Source organism: Podarcis filfolensis, assembly GCF_964270895.1.
Source record: "Podarcis filfolensis genome assembly, chromosome: 1".
NCBI lineage: Eukaryota > Metazoa > Chordata > Lepidosauria > Squamata > Lacertidae > Podarcis > Podarcis filfolensis.
This window is the reverse complement of record NC_139604.1, coordinates 16990776-17004714: the sequence shown is the minus strand read 5'-3', so window position 1 is coordinate 17004714 and position 13939 is coordinate 16990776. Positions and strand designations below refer to the sequence as shown.

The 13939-nt window shown below is 45.8% G+C and overlaps 1 protein-coding gene across 4 annotated transcripts in view; it reads left to right on the top strand.

The window, feature by feature from the left end:
* MFSD6 (major facilitator superfamily domain containing 6) overlaps positions 1 to 13939 on the top strand; it is a 43735-nt gene that overhangs the window by 26691 nt on the left and 3105 nt on the right. For 3 of the 4 annotated variants that reach the window (XM_083628656.1, XM_083628658.1, XM_083628657.1), the window contains exons 4-6: positions 6036 to 6197; positions 7890 to 7988; positions 10391 to 10671. In XM_083628656.1, the coding sequence (XP_083484782.1) occupies positions 6036 to 6197; positions 7890 to 7988; positions 10391 to 10671 (542 nt within the window). Of the gene's footprint in view, positions 1 to 6035; positions 6198 to 7889; positions 7989 to 10390; positions 10672 to 13689; positions 13712 to 13939 lie in introns of all 4 variants that reach the window. The other variant, XM_083628659.1, reaches the window with a different exon arrangement.

Here is a 13939-nt window from a genome sequence, read left to right as displayed (position 1 = left end):
AGATTTATTATCTACTGTGCATTCAGAGAACGCTGGAGTGTACAAAACGAGAATAGAAGTGAATCTCAGTGGCTCAGGGTCCCCATTTTCCAACTTCCATCTGTGTGGCAGCTAACCTTGCCATGGTGGTCCATGCATTGGTCACCTCCCATGGTGGATAGCAGCAGCTATTGTAAGACGAAGCTGCCAGTGCCTAACTTTATGCACATGGCTGAGAGATCTGGACTGGTGTGCCAAGCCAAGTTCGAGGTACGGCCGCTGACATTTAAAGACCTAAACAGTTTGGGACCAAGAAACCTGCTGGGCAGGTCACCCCTGTACAGAGCAATCTGATCATTAGGATCTTCTGGGGAGACCCTCTGGAGCAGGTGCCAGGCATTGTCTTCCCCTCTTTCCCTCCATCTCCTGGCATCTTTTTGAAGGTCTTTGAAGAGGACCTTCTTGCAGGGGCAGGTGCCTCGGATTGTCTTATTCCCCCACTCCCCTTCCCCTGGAATCCCAGTTTATTTTCCTCCCTTTCCCCCTGGAATCTCAGCTTATTTTCCTCCCTCTTCCCCTGGAATCCCAGTTTATTTTCCTCCCTCTCCCCCTGGAATCTCAGCTTATTTTCCTCCCTCTTCCCCTGGAATCCCAGCTTATTTCCCTCCCTCTTCCCCTGGAATCTCAGCTTATTTTCGTCCCTTTTCCCCTGGAATCCCAGCTTATTTTCCTCCCTCTTCCCTTGGACTCCCAGGGCAGTTGGTGTTACATGGCATGCCTTACTTCCATTTGGGAGGAGTAGCAGGTTTGTTGATTGAGAGCACTAAATCAGCTTTAATTCTACAACCTGAATTTGCCAGGATGTGATAGAACCTCACCTGAAATATGGCAAATGGCCCTTAATATGTGCCTTGATTTTTAACTGCAGGCGTCTGTCGTCCCCCCCACCCCAATAACGTGGGGGTTATGTTCTGGGGGCCCACACACATATTTTCCCTCGTAACGTGTCCTTCCTTCTTAAATCCCTTGTGGCAGAAGCTGTCTTTGTCTTACACACACGCTGAGAGCCTTCAGCTAAGGAGGTTGGCCTTGTAAATAGAAATAATTATTTTCTCCTGAACTTGATATGAACATTTCCCTTGGATATGAGACTACTTCTTTTCAAGTGGGAGCGATAAAAGTACCCAGGAGATTGCATATGGCTCCAGATCCGTTTTTACAGCTCCTAAGCCGTTCTCCTTTGAGTTGCTGCCCTTTATTTATGCCCACAGAGCGTGCCGTTTGGGCTCCTTATGAAATCAGTGGGAGTTTTCCTCGTCCGTGGAATGAGATCAGTTGCCGTCTGAGAGTCAGCCACTTCCCTTCATTGCTGCCTCCCTTTCATTTCTAGGTACATTCTGTTCAGGCAGAAGCGATCAGATAATGAAATGTAATTTAATACGCGCAAGATCCAAACGATGCCATCTCTATGATTTCCAGATGCCCTTGAGAAGCAGCTATGAGGACTGGAGCATTTTATGCAAGGCCTTTTCAAATGATCTCAGGGGAGGGAGGAGTCTTGCCGCTCAGTGGCATTGAGGTCCAGTCCCTGCTATCGGCGCTTTTCAAGGATTCGGGGGAAAACATTTGCCGGGGACCCAGAAGAAATGTTGCCGGTCAAAGCAGACCGCAATAGGCTAGGCTGGGGGGAACGGACGTAGTTTTCTGTGTATTAGACGAGGTTTTTTTTTACTCCAAAATAATGTTTAAAAATGGGGCTAGTCTTATACATGGGCAGTGCATTGGGGGACCGGGTGATTGGTTGCAGCTGTGAGCTGCAGCTTGTAAGCGGCGATTTGGTGAATGATTGGTTGCTGCGTCAAGGGCTGCTTTGGATTGGCTGCTCCTGCGTTAATTGGGCGGGTGATTGGTCACTGCGTCAAGGGCTGCGTTGGATTGGCTGCTCCTGCGTTAATTGGGCGGGTGATTGGTCACTGCGTCAAGGGCTGCTTTGGATTGGCTGCTCCTGCGTTAATTGGGCGGGTGATTGGTCACTGCGTCAAGGGCTGCGTTGGATTGGCTGCTGCTGCGTTAATTGGGCGGGTGATTGGTCACTGCGTCAAGGGCTGCTTTGGATTGGCTGCTCCTGCGTTAATTGGGCGGGTGATTGGTCACTGCGTCAAGGGCTGCTTTGGATTGGCTGCTCCTGCGTTAATTGGGTGGGTGATTGGTCACTGCGTCAAGGGCTGCTTTGGATTGGCTGCTCCTGCGTTAATTGGGCGGGTGATTGGTCACTGCGTCAAGGGCTGCTTTGGATTGGCTGCTCCTGCGTTAATTGGGCGGGTGATTGGTCGCTGCGTCAAGGGCTGCTTTGGATTGGCTGCTCCTGCATTAATTGGGCAGGTGATTGGTTGCTGCGTCAAGGGCTGCCTTGGATTGGCTGACACTGCGGCAATTGGGTGTTTGGTTTCCAGCTTGTGTTTGCGAATGGGCAGACACTTGTCAGCTTCTGCAATGCAAACAGTTCTGAGCTCCTGTCTTTAGGGTTAGTGATTTTCTGCATCTCCCCCCCCCCCACAAAAAGCTCAAGAACCTTGGGCAACCCCCCCCCCCAAAAAAAAGCCCAACAACTCTGCACAATCTTTCCCAAAAACAACCCTCCCCAAACAACTCTGGCAATATAGCCACCTCCCCCATTTTATTAAATTTCAGTCCCCCAAAATAGGGAGCATCTTATACATGGGGTCGTCTTATAGACGGAAAAGTACAGTAGCTTCCTATCTAGCCTTTGGCTTGCTGCTCCTATGCTCTAGCTAACTCTTTGCGCCTCTGCAAATTACTTGGTATGTTTCTGAACATGCCTAGTTGCCATCCTCTCTACTTTGCATAGTCCTTTTGCACTGTTCAGTTACGCTCACCACCCATGCTGTTTCCACAGAGACTTCACAGTGCTATCCTGCCGTATTCCCGCCAATTGGCATTGACGTTTTTGAAGGCTGCAGTTCACACAAGTGCCATTTGTTGGGGCCTGTTTGCAGGCTGTGTTTGGAATGCTTGTGTATCTGGCTGGGTGTGTATTTGTGGGGTGGGCTTGTGCCTTTGGGGCTAGTACTTGGCACGAGTCTTGGGCTTTCCGTTCACATCCCCCTTGTCCCACGTCTACCAAACTGAAATCTCTGCAAGGAGACCGCCTCCTTTCCTTGCAACAGACATGGCTTCTCAATGCACCAGTTACCAAGGATGTACTAAGCCCCTTTGCCCCTGAGCGTCCATGTTAATATATGGGCTGTAGCTAGCGATGTTTATATGAGATGTTGTCAGACTGTGGCTCCCAATATTCCTGACCGTTGGCCATACTGACTGAGTCTTGCAGGAGATGAGGTCCTGCAACATCTCAAGCACCACCAGCTCCCCATTCCTGGTTTATATGATCAAAACTATGTGGGCTCATTGGATACACATGGCTTCTAGCCAAACTAGCTTCCCTGTGTCTCAGCTCATGAAATCTCTTATCCTTATCATCCAACTTGAGGGAAAATTGGCTAATGAGGCTTCTGATCTAATTCTGTAGCAGTAATAAAATAATAATTATAATTTATTATTTCTACCCTGCCCACCTGGCTGGGTTTCCCCAGCCACTCTGGGTGGCTCCCAACCAAATATTAAAAACACGATAAAACATCAAACATTAAACACGTTCTTAAACAGGGCTGCCTTCAGATGTCTTTTAAAAGTATGATAGTTGTTTATTTCCTTGACATCTGATGGGAGGGCATTCCACAGGGCAGGCACCACTACCAAGGAGGCCCTCTGCCTGATTCCCTGTAACTTCACTTCTCACAGTGAGGGAACTGCCAGAAGGCCCTCGGAGCTGGACCTCAGTGTTCGGGTAGAACAATGGGGGGTGGAGACGCTCCTTCAGGTATACTGGGCCGAGGCCGTTTAGGGCTTTAAAAGTCAGCACCAACACTTTGACTTGTGCTCGGAAATGTACTGGGAGCCAATGCAGGCCTCTCAGGATCTGTGACACAGAAGTATTTTAATTTTGTTATTAAATTTGTCTCTCGCTTGATCTTGCCCGGGGCAATCCAGAGTGACATAACAACCATACAAATGGACAGTAACCCCCCCCCCCCCATTAAAACCGAGAGGAAAGAGAAATACATTAAATGCAGCCCACTTGCTTCTAAAAGGCCACAGATAGTTAACGGCCAAAGTAGATATTTACCTGGGACTTTTGCCAGCGCCAAGGGTGGAGAAGGCGGTGTCACCTGACAGTTAAGTAAAGACAGCTTGTAAAGACATGATTAGTCGAAACAGGTTTTCGCCCAGCGAATGGCGTTCCTTATATATATCTGGCTCAAGGCAGTAGCAGCAAAGCGTCCCTGTGCTTTGTCATCGTGACATTTTGACATGTTTGACATTTTGTTAAGTGAAGGTTGGAATGCTGTAGAGAAACAGCAGGTGCTCTCGATAAACTAAAGTTGCGTGAAAGCAGCCTATGCCACGTTAAGCCTGATGTATAAACTTAAAAGCACAGGTGATGCAAAACAAGGCAGTAAACTTTAATGGGAGAGCTGTAACTGCAGATTTGTGCTATCTCTCTCTCTCTGTGTGTACAGTTTTAACTAGTAGAGTTGAGATCAAAGGCATGTCACCTTGCAGGCAGCAGCAGAAATGCCTTGGCAGCCTTTGACCTGACTCTCGGAATCAATGAATTAGAAACCCGGATAACTCTAGTTTGCATCTAATGCATTTCAGAATGTAATAATAGCTGGGTCCCCCTTCTAGCAACAAGAATCGCAGGCAGCTGAAGCTTAGCAGTGCTGATTTGAAATTAGTGTACACACCAATTACATGTGAATCTTTTACAATATTGATGAGATTGGAACCGAATTGTGGGTTGTTGTTGTTTTAGCCTTTCTGATCCTGCAGTTTTGAAAATAGGAAATAGTTCCTTTTCCAAAATTGGTTTTTAAAAAGAAGAAAACAGTTAAAGAGAGCTTTTGCTTGCAACAAGGAGCAAGCAGCCCCTCCCAAAAACACGCCGTTTGGAAATTTATATTATTTGTTTGTTTGCTGGATTTAATAACAAATGATTCAAACAATTAAAATAGTGTAGAACAGCTGGTAGAAAATGTGTTTTTGGATGGCAGCATTCAGGACTACGATTCTTACCATGGCCACTTCTATACTTTGGCCATGTGACCCTCTTTACCATGTGACCCTCCTGAGGGGGCACCATGGTCATTGTGGCCCTCGGTACAAAACAAAGGTTAACCACCCCTGTTTGGGGAGACTGGGTCAACCCCATCCATAACAGTTTGAAGGCCGCCTAACTAGGCAGATGAACCTCCCATTAACCATGCCTTTGTTTTGTCTGGCTTGAGTCTCGGTTTATTGGGCCTCATCCAGTCCTTCTGTTCCCAAGCACTGTTTCAAAACAGCCCCTGCCTCTCCTGATTTGATAAAAGAGAGATACAGAGCTGGTGCCCCCTGCATCTTAATGATGCCTCACCTCACAGTCATGACAGTTTCATGTGGATGTTGAGTAGAATTGGCAATAAAATGGATCTCTATGGGGAAGTCCATAGCATAAGTGCTGTAGGGTCATCCGCCAGCACCATCTTCTGCATTCAGCCATCTAAGTAGGAAAGGGAGCATTAAGAACCAGGGTCTCCCACCTCTAAACCAGACAGCCCATCAACACTGATACCATGGTCGCTGGTGACAAAAGTCCTAGAGCAGGCATGGCCAAACTTGGCCATCCAGCTGTTTTGGGACTACAACTCCCATCATCCCTTGCTAACAGGACCAGTGGTCAAGGATGATGGGAACTGTAGTCCCAAAACACCTGGAGGGCCAAGTTTGGCCATGCCTGCCCTAGAGAATCAACAGGGTCTCACACTCCCTCATCTCATCCAGTAGAGTAAGCAAGCAACTTCTGTCCTTGAAGCCCAGCCTAAAACCCATTTCATCCAAGACAACCTGAATCTGGCTGAAGAAGAAGAAAGAAACAAAAACCAATTTTCAGGAGCATAAGGCACTGAATTCTGAAACATCTTCCTTTTCTGCAGGTGTGACCCATGCAGCCATCTGGGCAGCTTGCATTTCCTACCTAAGTGCTGCTGTTCCTCCCGAATTAAGAACTTCCGCTCAGGGTATTCTGCAGGGCCTCCACCTTGGCCTGGGCAGAGGGTGCGGAGCAATGGTTGGAGGAGTGCTGGTCAACTATTTCGGTAAGAGAAACATGTTGGATAGTTCCATTAGCAATTTGCTCTCCTTTCATGCATTTTGGATGCTGCTTTATTAAATGTTTCCCAGCCCTTCGCTTCCCTATGCTTAAGTTATGTTAGCCAAATGCTGATATCATGCTTGTGTTTTCTTTGGGGGGGGGGTTGTGTTATGTATGAAATTGTGTGGATACTTGACACACCAAATTAGAAGGACCTGTATCTTTAAGACATTTCTTTTACCTGTCATCTTCAAAACACCTAATAATAATAATGACAATATATTATTATTATTATTATCATCATCATCATCATCATCATCATCATCATCATCATCATCATCCCACCCATCTGGCTGGGTTTCCCCAGCCACTCTGGGCAGCTCCCAACAGAATATTATTAATAATAAAGCGATCAAACATTAAAAACTTACCTAAACAGGGCTGCCTTCAGATGCCTTCGAAAAGTCAGATACAGTGCTACCTCTGGTTGCACACAGGATCCGTTCCGGAGCTTCGGTCGGATCCTGAGGAATTTGCAACCGGAGGTGCCGCTTCTGCGCATGCATGCAGTTTAGCTCTTCTACGCATGCGCACAGTGAAACCTGGAAAAATACTTCCAGGTTTGCTGCGTACGTATCCTGAAGGATACGTAACCGGAGGTGAACCTAAATAGAGGTACCACTGTAGTTGTTTATTTCCTTGACATCTGATGGGAGGGCGTTCCACAGGGCGGGCGCCACCACCAAGAAGGCCTTAACAGTTGTATTCAAATGAAGAACAGAACGGGAGATGATCCCATACTTTTAAAATATTTGCAAGTCCCGATACACACAGGTGTGGGCACACATCAAAGGTTCTGAACATCAATCCCCAACTCTCCATATCTGTCCCTTGCTGAGTACTCTTTTAGTTTCATGCAGGAATTTAGAGACTTTAATCATGCATGCATGGTCAGAGGAGAAAGCCTGCCCGCCAGTTGTTAGCATAAATTCAATGCTTTGAGCATCGTGAGCAAATTTTATTCACTTTAAGTTAGCCATGCCAAAAGGGAAAGGGAAAGGACCCCTGGATGGTTTAGTCCAGTCGAAATCGACTATGGGGTGCAGCCTTTGTCCGCAGACAGCTTTTCTGGGTCATGTGGCCAGCATGACTAAACCGCTTCTGGCGCAACAGAAGCCAGAGCACACAGAAACGCTGTTTACCTTCCTGCCACAGTGGTACCTACTTATCTCCCTGCACTGGTACGCTTTTGATCTGCTAGGTTGGCAGGAGTTGGGACAGAGCAACGGGAACTCACCCCGTCACGGGGATTCGAACCGCCGACCTTCTGATCGGCAAGCCCAAGAGGCTCAGTGGTTTAGACCACAGCGCCACCCGCGTCCTTAGACACGCCGTAGTTCCACTCTAAATCCAAGCTATGGTGTTTTAAATGCTTCTACAACTTCTCTCCTAATGTTTTCATCCAAAGGGTGTGATCTAACTGGCTTAAAGTAGACCACGTTAAAAGTGCAATCCTTAGAGGTGCCTCAGAAGATAATTATATATATAAAAATAAATAAAAATAAACCTATAAAGATGCAAATCTGCCTTACTTTTGAGCCAGACCTTTCGTCCATCTACTTCATCACAAGTCTGGCTAGAAATCGCTCTTTGCATGATTGAATTGGGTCTCACTCTTCCCTGCTTCTCTCCACAGGAGCTGCTTCGACATTCAGAGGGATAGGAATGGCCTGTCTTGTGATCCTATTGCTTTTTGCTTTGATCCAGTGGGTGGCAGTTCCTGATGAGAAAGAAGGTAGGTAGATTATTCCCATGTATTCAGAGGCACCCAACCTAACAGCATTTTCCTCTGCCTCTTGGGGTGATCTCATCTGCTTTGAACTCTTTTCCTCTCGTGCCCATTTAGTCTCATTGATCATTTGACTCGAGTCATAACCTTAATGCTATAGGGCCGGGCTTACTTTTAAATGACCTCGTGTTTTCTTCTGTTTAAAGCAGAACTTTCCACACTGGGCACACAGGGGCTTTTTCAATAGAAGCCATCCTTAATAAGCAAAAATGTCAGGTCCTCTGTCTACAAGACAAACTGATCCAGAGACAAGGGAAAGACAGCAGCATTTGGACATTATTATTATTATTGGATGTCTCTGGGAATGGGGCTCTAAGAGTGAAAGAGCTTGCTAAGGATAACCACTGCCCCATAGTTCAATTTGTCTTGCTACCTTACGTATAATTCATTTTAAAGCATGAGCAGATTCTTGATCAACTGAGCTGCAGTAAGAAAATAGCGCTCTATCTGAGTCAGGGGTAGGCAACCTAAGGCCCGTGGGCCAGATGCAGCCCAATTGCCTTCTCAATCCGGCCTACAGATGGTCTGGGAATCAGTGTGTTTTTACATGAGTAGAATGTGTGCTTTTACAGTGGTGCCCCGCAAGACGAATGCCTCGCAAGACGGAAAACCCGCTAGACGAAAGGGTTTTCCGTTTTGGAGGTGCTTCGCAAAACGAATTTCCTATGGGCTTGCTTCGCAAGACGAAAATGTCTTGCGAGTTCCTGCGGGGGTTTTTTCCTCCCCCCCCTTTTTCCCAAGCCGCTAAGCCGCTTAACAGCTGATCCGCTAAGCCGCTAAGCCGCTTATCAGCTGATCCGCTAAGCCCACTAAGCCGCTAATAGCGCTAATCCGCTAAGCCGCTAATGGGCTTGCTTCGCAAGACGAAAAAACCGCAAGACGAAGAGACTCGCGGAACGGATTCTTTTCGTCTTGCGAGGCACCACTGTATTTAAAATGCATCTCTGGGTTATTTGTAGGGCATAGGAATTCGTTCATCCCCCCCCCCCAATAGTCCGGCCCACCACATGGTCTGAGGGACGGTGGAACCGGCCCACGGCTGAAAAAGGTTGCTGACCCCTGATCTGAGTTATTCTTAGCAGCAAGTGGGCCTAGGGAAGCCACTGTGGTGTTTTGGACTACCACAACTGCAAGCTGCACTGTGTCCGTCAGCTGGTTACCCCCGGGGCTTCCTCCTCTCCCGTTATTTCCCAACTTTCCCCCTCATCTGCCTCTGAGCTGTGACCTTCCTCAACCCCCTGTTGTAAATCTAAACTGTCTTCCTCTTCCTCCTCCCTGGAAGGGTCAGGATGGGGAGGCGTTCTCCCCCATTCCTCTTCTGCCCAGTCCCTGACAATTACAGGGGGCTGCACTAAGTGTGTTCCTCTCCATGAAAGAATCATCGAACAGTGGATTCTATTATTCTTTCCATACAGAGCTTAAGGGTTTGGGGGTTCTGAAAAGTGCCCTTGATTGCTCAGAAGTAAATTTTATAGGGCAACAGGGTGGATTTGGTTTAAATCACGATTTAAATTCACTAGTCAGTAAGACTTGATTTAAATCATTTTTTATTTTACAGAAAGACTGATTCTCGCTAGTGTAAGCTGAATATTTACAATCAGATGAAGGTTTCATTTTTGGAATAATAAATTTTCAGAGCCGTTTTTACAGTTCTATCAGAAATTACTGATTTGGTTATACTATTAGAAATACATAGACCGATCATTATGAAATTATTGTGAGGTTTAATAAGGTAACTGTTTATATTTGGACAATCTTTCTTCTGTACTTTATTGGAAGGAGAAAAATAATAATTTCCTTAATAACAATTTAAACAATTTATTTAACTAAAACAGTAACGTTATAGCATATGTATCCATGTTTGTTTACTGATGCGGTTGAACAATTTTATTTAAAAAAAAACCCCTTAAGACTGGGTTTTAGCACACATGAAAAACTTATTTCCTGATGAATAGCCCTTGGACTGTAATGTAACTTAAATAGAAAACTTATCTATAGAAATATTTTTCCTCCAAATGCATTTTATTTTAAAAATCCGATTTACATTTTTTTAAAAATCTGATTTTTTATATTTTTTATTGATTTTTATCCACCCTGTACGGCAGGGGTCGGCAGCCTAAGGCCCATGGGCAACAAGTGGCCCCCGGGGGTCGTTTAACCAGCCCACGAGCCGCCCCCTCGGCCAGTACCCGCGTGCTGCACATGTGCAAACGCCGGAAATCGCACACGCGATCAGGCCCACGGAGGAATCTCCGCTGGAGTAAACTGGCCCAGGCGAGGTAAACCTTGCTGACCCCTGCTGTACGGCAACAAATACTGACCTTCCAAACGGTTATTTCAAACTTCAGAAAAAACCATGCTGGCCGAAAGGATCCCAGTGCCTTCTAGCCCTGTGCCCATAGCCACCATTGACCTGGTACAGCAGCAGACGGAAGATATCATGCCTCGGCCAGAGCCCAAGCTTCCTCCCAAGAAAACAAAGCACCAGGAAGAGCAGGAAGACGTCACCAAGCCTGCCTGGAGTGTCAGCTCTTCCCCCTGGGTCACTCTCGCCTATGCTCTCTATCAGATCAAGGAAATGGTCCAGCTCTCCAAAAGCAACCAGGTGCTCGAGAACCAGCCTTTGCAGGTAACCCACGCTTTGCTGCCTAAAAGGTGTTTTTAGGAGGAGAAATCGGATATGTGGTTTTTAGGGTTCCAAGGAAACGTTCTTGGGGTGGATGTGATCATTGGTACCTGCCATCCCTTTCTTAATTCGGACAGCAGAGAAACGGGCAACCCCATCCAATAAGTGGGAAATGGCTCAACTCATTTCCTAGCTTATTCTTCTGTTTTGACAGGTGTGCTTACCTGACAGGCGAAGGTCTCTTGCAAGCCTCCCTGAATTCCTAGCTGTTAAGCTTTGCATTCCAAAAGAAATAGCAGTGGGGGTATCTCAACCACGCAGATCTGTCCGTTGGGGTGTTTAGGGCAGTCTGGGAGTGGTGTACACAGGGGGTTCTGGAGAAGAATTATGGGGCTTGCAGTGCTTTTCTCTTCTTTGAGGTAAACAATACAAGCCCCAGAAGGTTGTATTTGGGGGCTTGAGCCCATAAACTCCACGGGTTGTCTCCATATACAACATGGAAGCTCCTCCGATTGTGGTTATTCAACAAAACTTATTAGCTGTTGCTTGAATACTGACTAGAGAGAGTTCTGCTTTGTGCAACCACAGATTTAATCTACGGAATGCTTTACCACAAGAGGAGATAATGTGTCTATCTTACAAGGGTGGGTTTTTTGGTGTTTTTCTTTTTTCTTGGAAAGGGCAGATAATCAGTAGAAATTACCGTATTTTTTGCTCTATAAGACTCACTTTTTCCTTCCTAAAAAGTAAGGGGAAATGTGTGTGCGTCTTATGGAGCGAATGCAGGCTGCGCAGCTATTCCAGAAGCCAGGACAGCAAGCGGGATTGCTGCTTTTACTGCGCAGCGATCCCTCTTGCTGTTCTGGCTTCTGAAATTCAGAATATTTTTTTTCTTGTTTTCCTCCTCCAAAAACTAGGTGCGTCTTGTGGTCTGGTGCGTCTTAGAGAGCGAAAAATACGGTAGCCACAACAGCTATATGCAGCCTCCAAGCATCAAATATTTGCGGCAGGTTGATGCAGAGCAAGGCTGGAAACAAAGCCAGTCTTAAAAGTACCTGGATTTTGGGAAGAAGGTTCTGTCTCTCTCTCACACACACACATATATGGGGTTCCCTTTAAATATGGACTCTCACTGACTTGATCATATATATATATATATATATATATATATATATATATATATATATATAGTTGGTTAATCAAATGATGTTTAATTCACTGAATCTTAAAATGCATAAATATGTGTGCAAGGAAAAAGAATCCGAAGAAAATAGCATTACAGTCGTACCTTGGTTCTCGAACAGAATCTGTTCCAGAAGTCCATCCGACTTCTGAAAACGTTCGAAAACCAAGGCGCGGCTTCCGATTGGCTGCAGGAGCTTCCTGCACTCAATCGGAAGCCGCCTCGGATATCCAGCTTCCAAAAAACATTTGCAAACCTAAACACTCACTTCCGGGTTTGTGGCATTCAGGATCCAAAACAGATGAGTACCAAGGCGTTCGAGAACCAAGGTACGACTGTATTTGTCTTAATTGATGTGCACCCTAGAAAACGCATGATCCCTTCTCAACATTGGAGAGGATGCTTCTTATAAGATAGCACCTATCACTTTTTAAAAACTTACTTTTTAAAAAAGAACAACCCCCCCCCAAACTAATGAGAATCTCCTGGTTAATCAGGTACATATTTGTGATCAAGTAATTGGATTGTTGACAGTGTCAATTGCCCCACTTTGGACCGAGGTATAGCCAGCCTCCTATGTCAGGCTTCCTCAATCTCGGCCCTCCAGATGTTTTGAGATTACAATTCCCATCATCCCTGACCACTGGTCCTGCTAGCTAGGAATCATGGGCGTTGTAGGCCAAAAAACATCTGGTGGGCCGAGGTTGAGGAAGCCTGTCCTATGTGATTTGCTGCAATGATGCACAGGGGCCAAAATTTGGAGCAAAAGTCCTGCCCCCCCCAACACAACAGGGTGGTCATTGCGTTTTGAAATAAGTGAATAGACATTGCCATCTATAGAGCTCCCCTCACTCTACAAGGCCAGAGTTTAAAATTACCAAATTCCACTAGTAATTTGCATGCGGGCTTCAGCAACAAAAGAAGGAAAACATTCACATTGTTCTAAGGCAGTGGGGGAGCCTATCAACACTGCTGTTGAATCCAAAGTTTTGAAAAACCTGGTGTGTGTTTGCCTGAAAGTACACTGCACTAACTACTTCTTTAATGTGCTGTTACACTCAAGCAACATTGGCCTTTAATTCCACCAAGATCTTCACAAGCAGCTTAACCGGCTAATGACAAAATTATTAATTTTGTCATCAAGAGGAGTCTCTGCCTCATAAAGCAGCTGTCTTAAAAATGAGATTAAATGTGTCCCTTCAGAGGTTGGCACTAATGATAGCTCATTGATACTTTTGCCCAAGAATCTGTTCCACTACTATCTAAAGCACCCAGGGAGAAGCATCTCAGCCCTTGAATGATAGATGTCACCCACATTAGAGTCAGGAAAGAATATGGCCCCTTTGCAGCCATCGGACCCAAGCTAGCAGGGAGATCTGAATACATAAGCTTGCTGCCATGTTCCAATTGGGCCGCAATGGTCTGTGGGATTTGTTTAGTGTTTGGATTTGGGGGGGGGGGTCGTGTTAACTTTCAGCTTTAGCTTCATGTTTGCATATTGTAGAAACGGAACTCGTTAAAAATACCTGAGAAAATGTTACATTCTCCCCTCCCCCACACACTTTTTTCCATGAGTAGGAAAATGGCCTGCTGCTTAGTAAGTCTCCTGAAATATTCATAGCTCAGCTCCAGAAATAGCAAACTCTAACTTGCTGTGGCGCTAATGCAAAGGATTACATGGAAAATATGTCAAGCAAAGTATGTGCACAGGAGCGCCAAAATGTGTTAACGAGCCGTAGGGATGTGCTGCGTTATTGCCTATGTAACATTTCGAGAGAACGTTTTTTGCCTTAAAATACAACAAGTTTTTTTCATGCATGCTTCTTGGGGAAGAGCAGTTAGGAAAAGATAATAAGCAAGGTAAGTTTTTTTGACATCTTGCTGTCCAACGTTTTTACCTGGATATGATCGCGCTTCCCCATAATTGCTTTTATTGCTTATGTGCTGTGCTGTGTATGATTTTTCCGTTGCTGCTGTTGTTCTGACAAGGCTGCCTGGCTTACCTGCAGTAGAAGAATATGTGCGCTTTCCTGAGCAGCGGGAAAACCGCAAGTATGCATTTTTACATGGGATCCTTTCTCTTTCCTA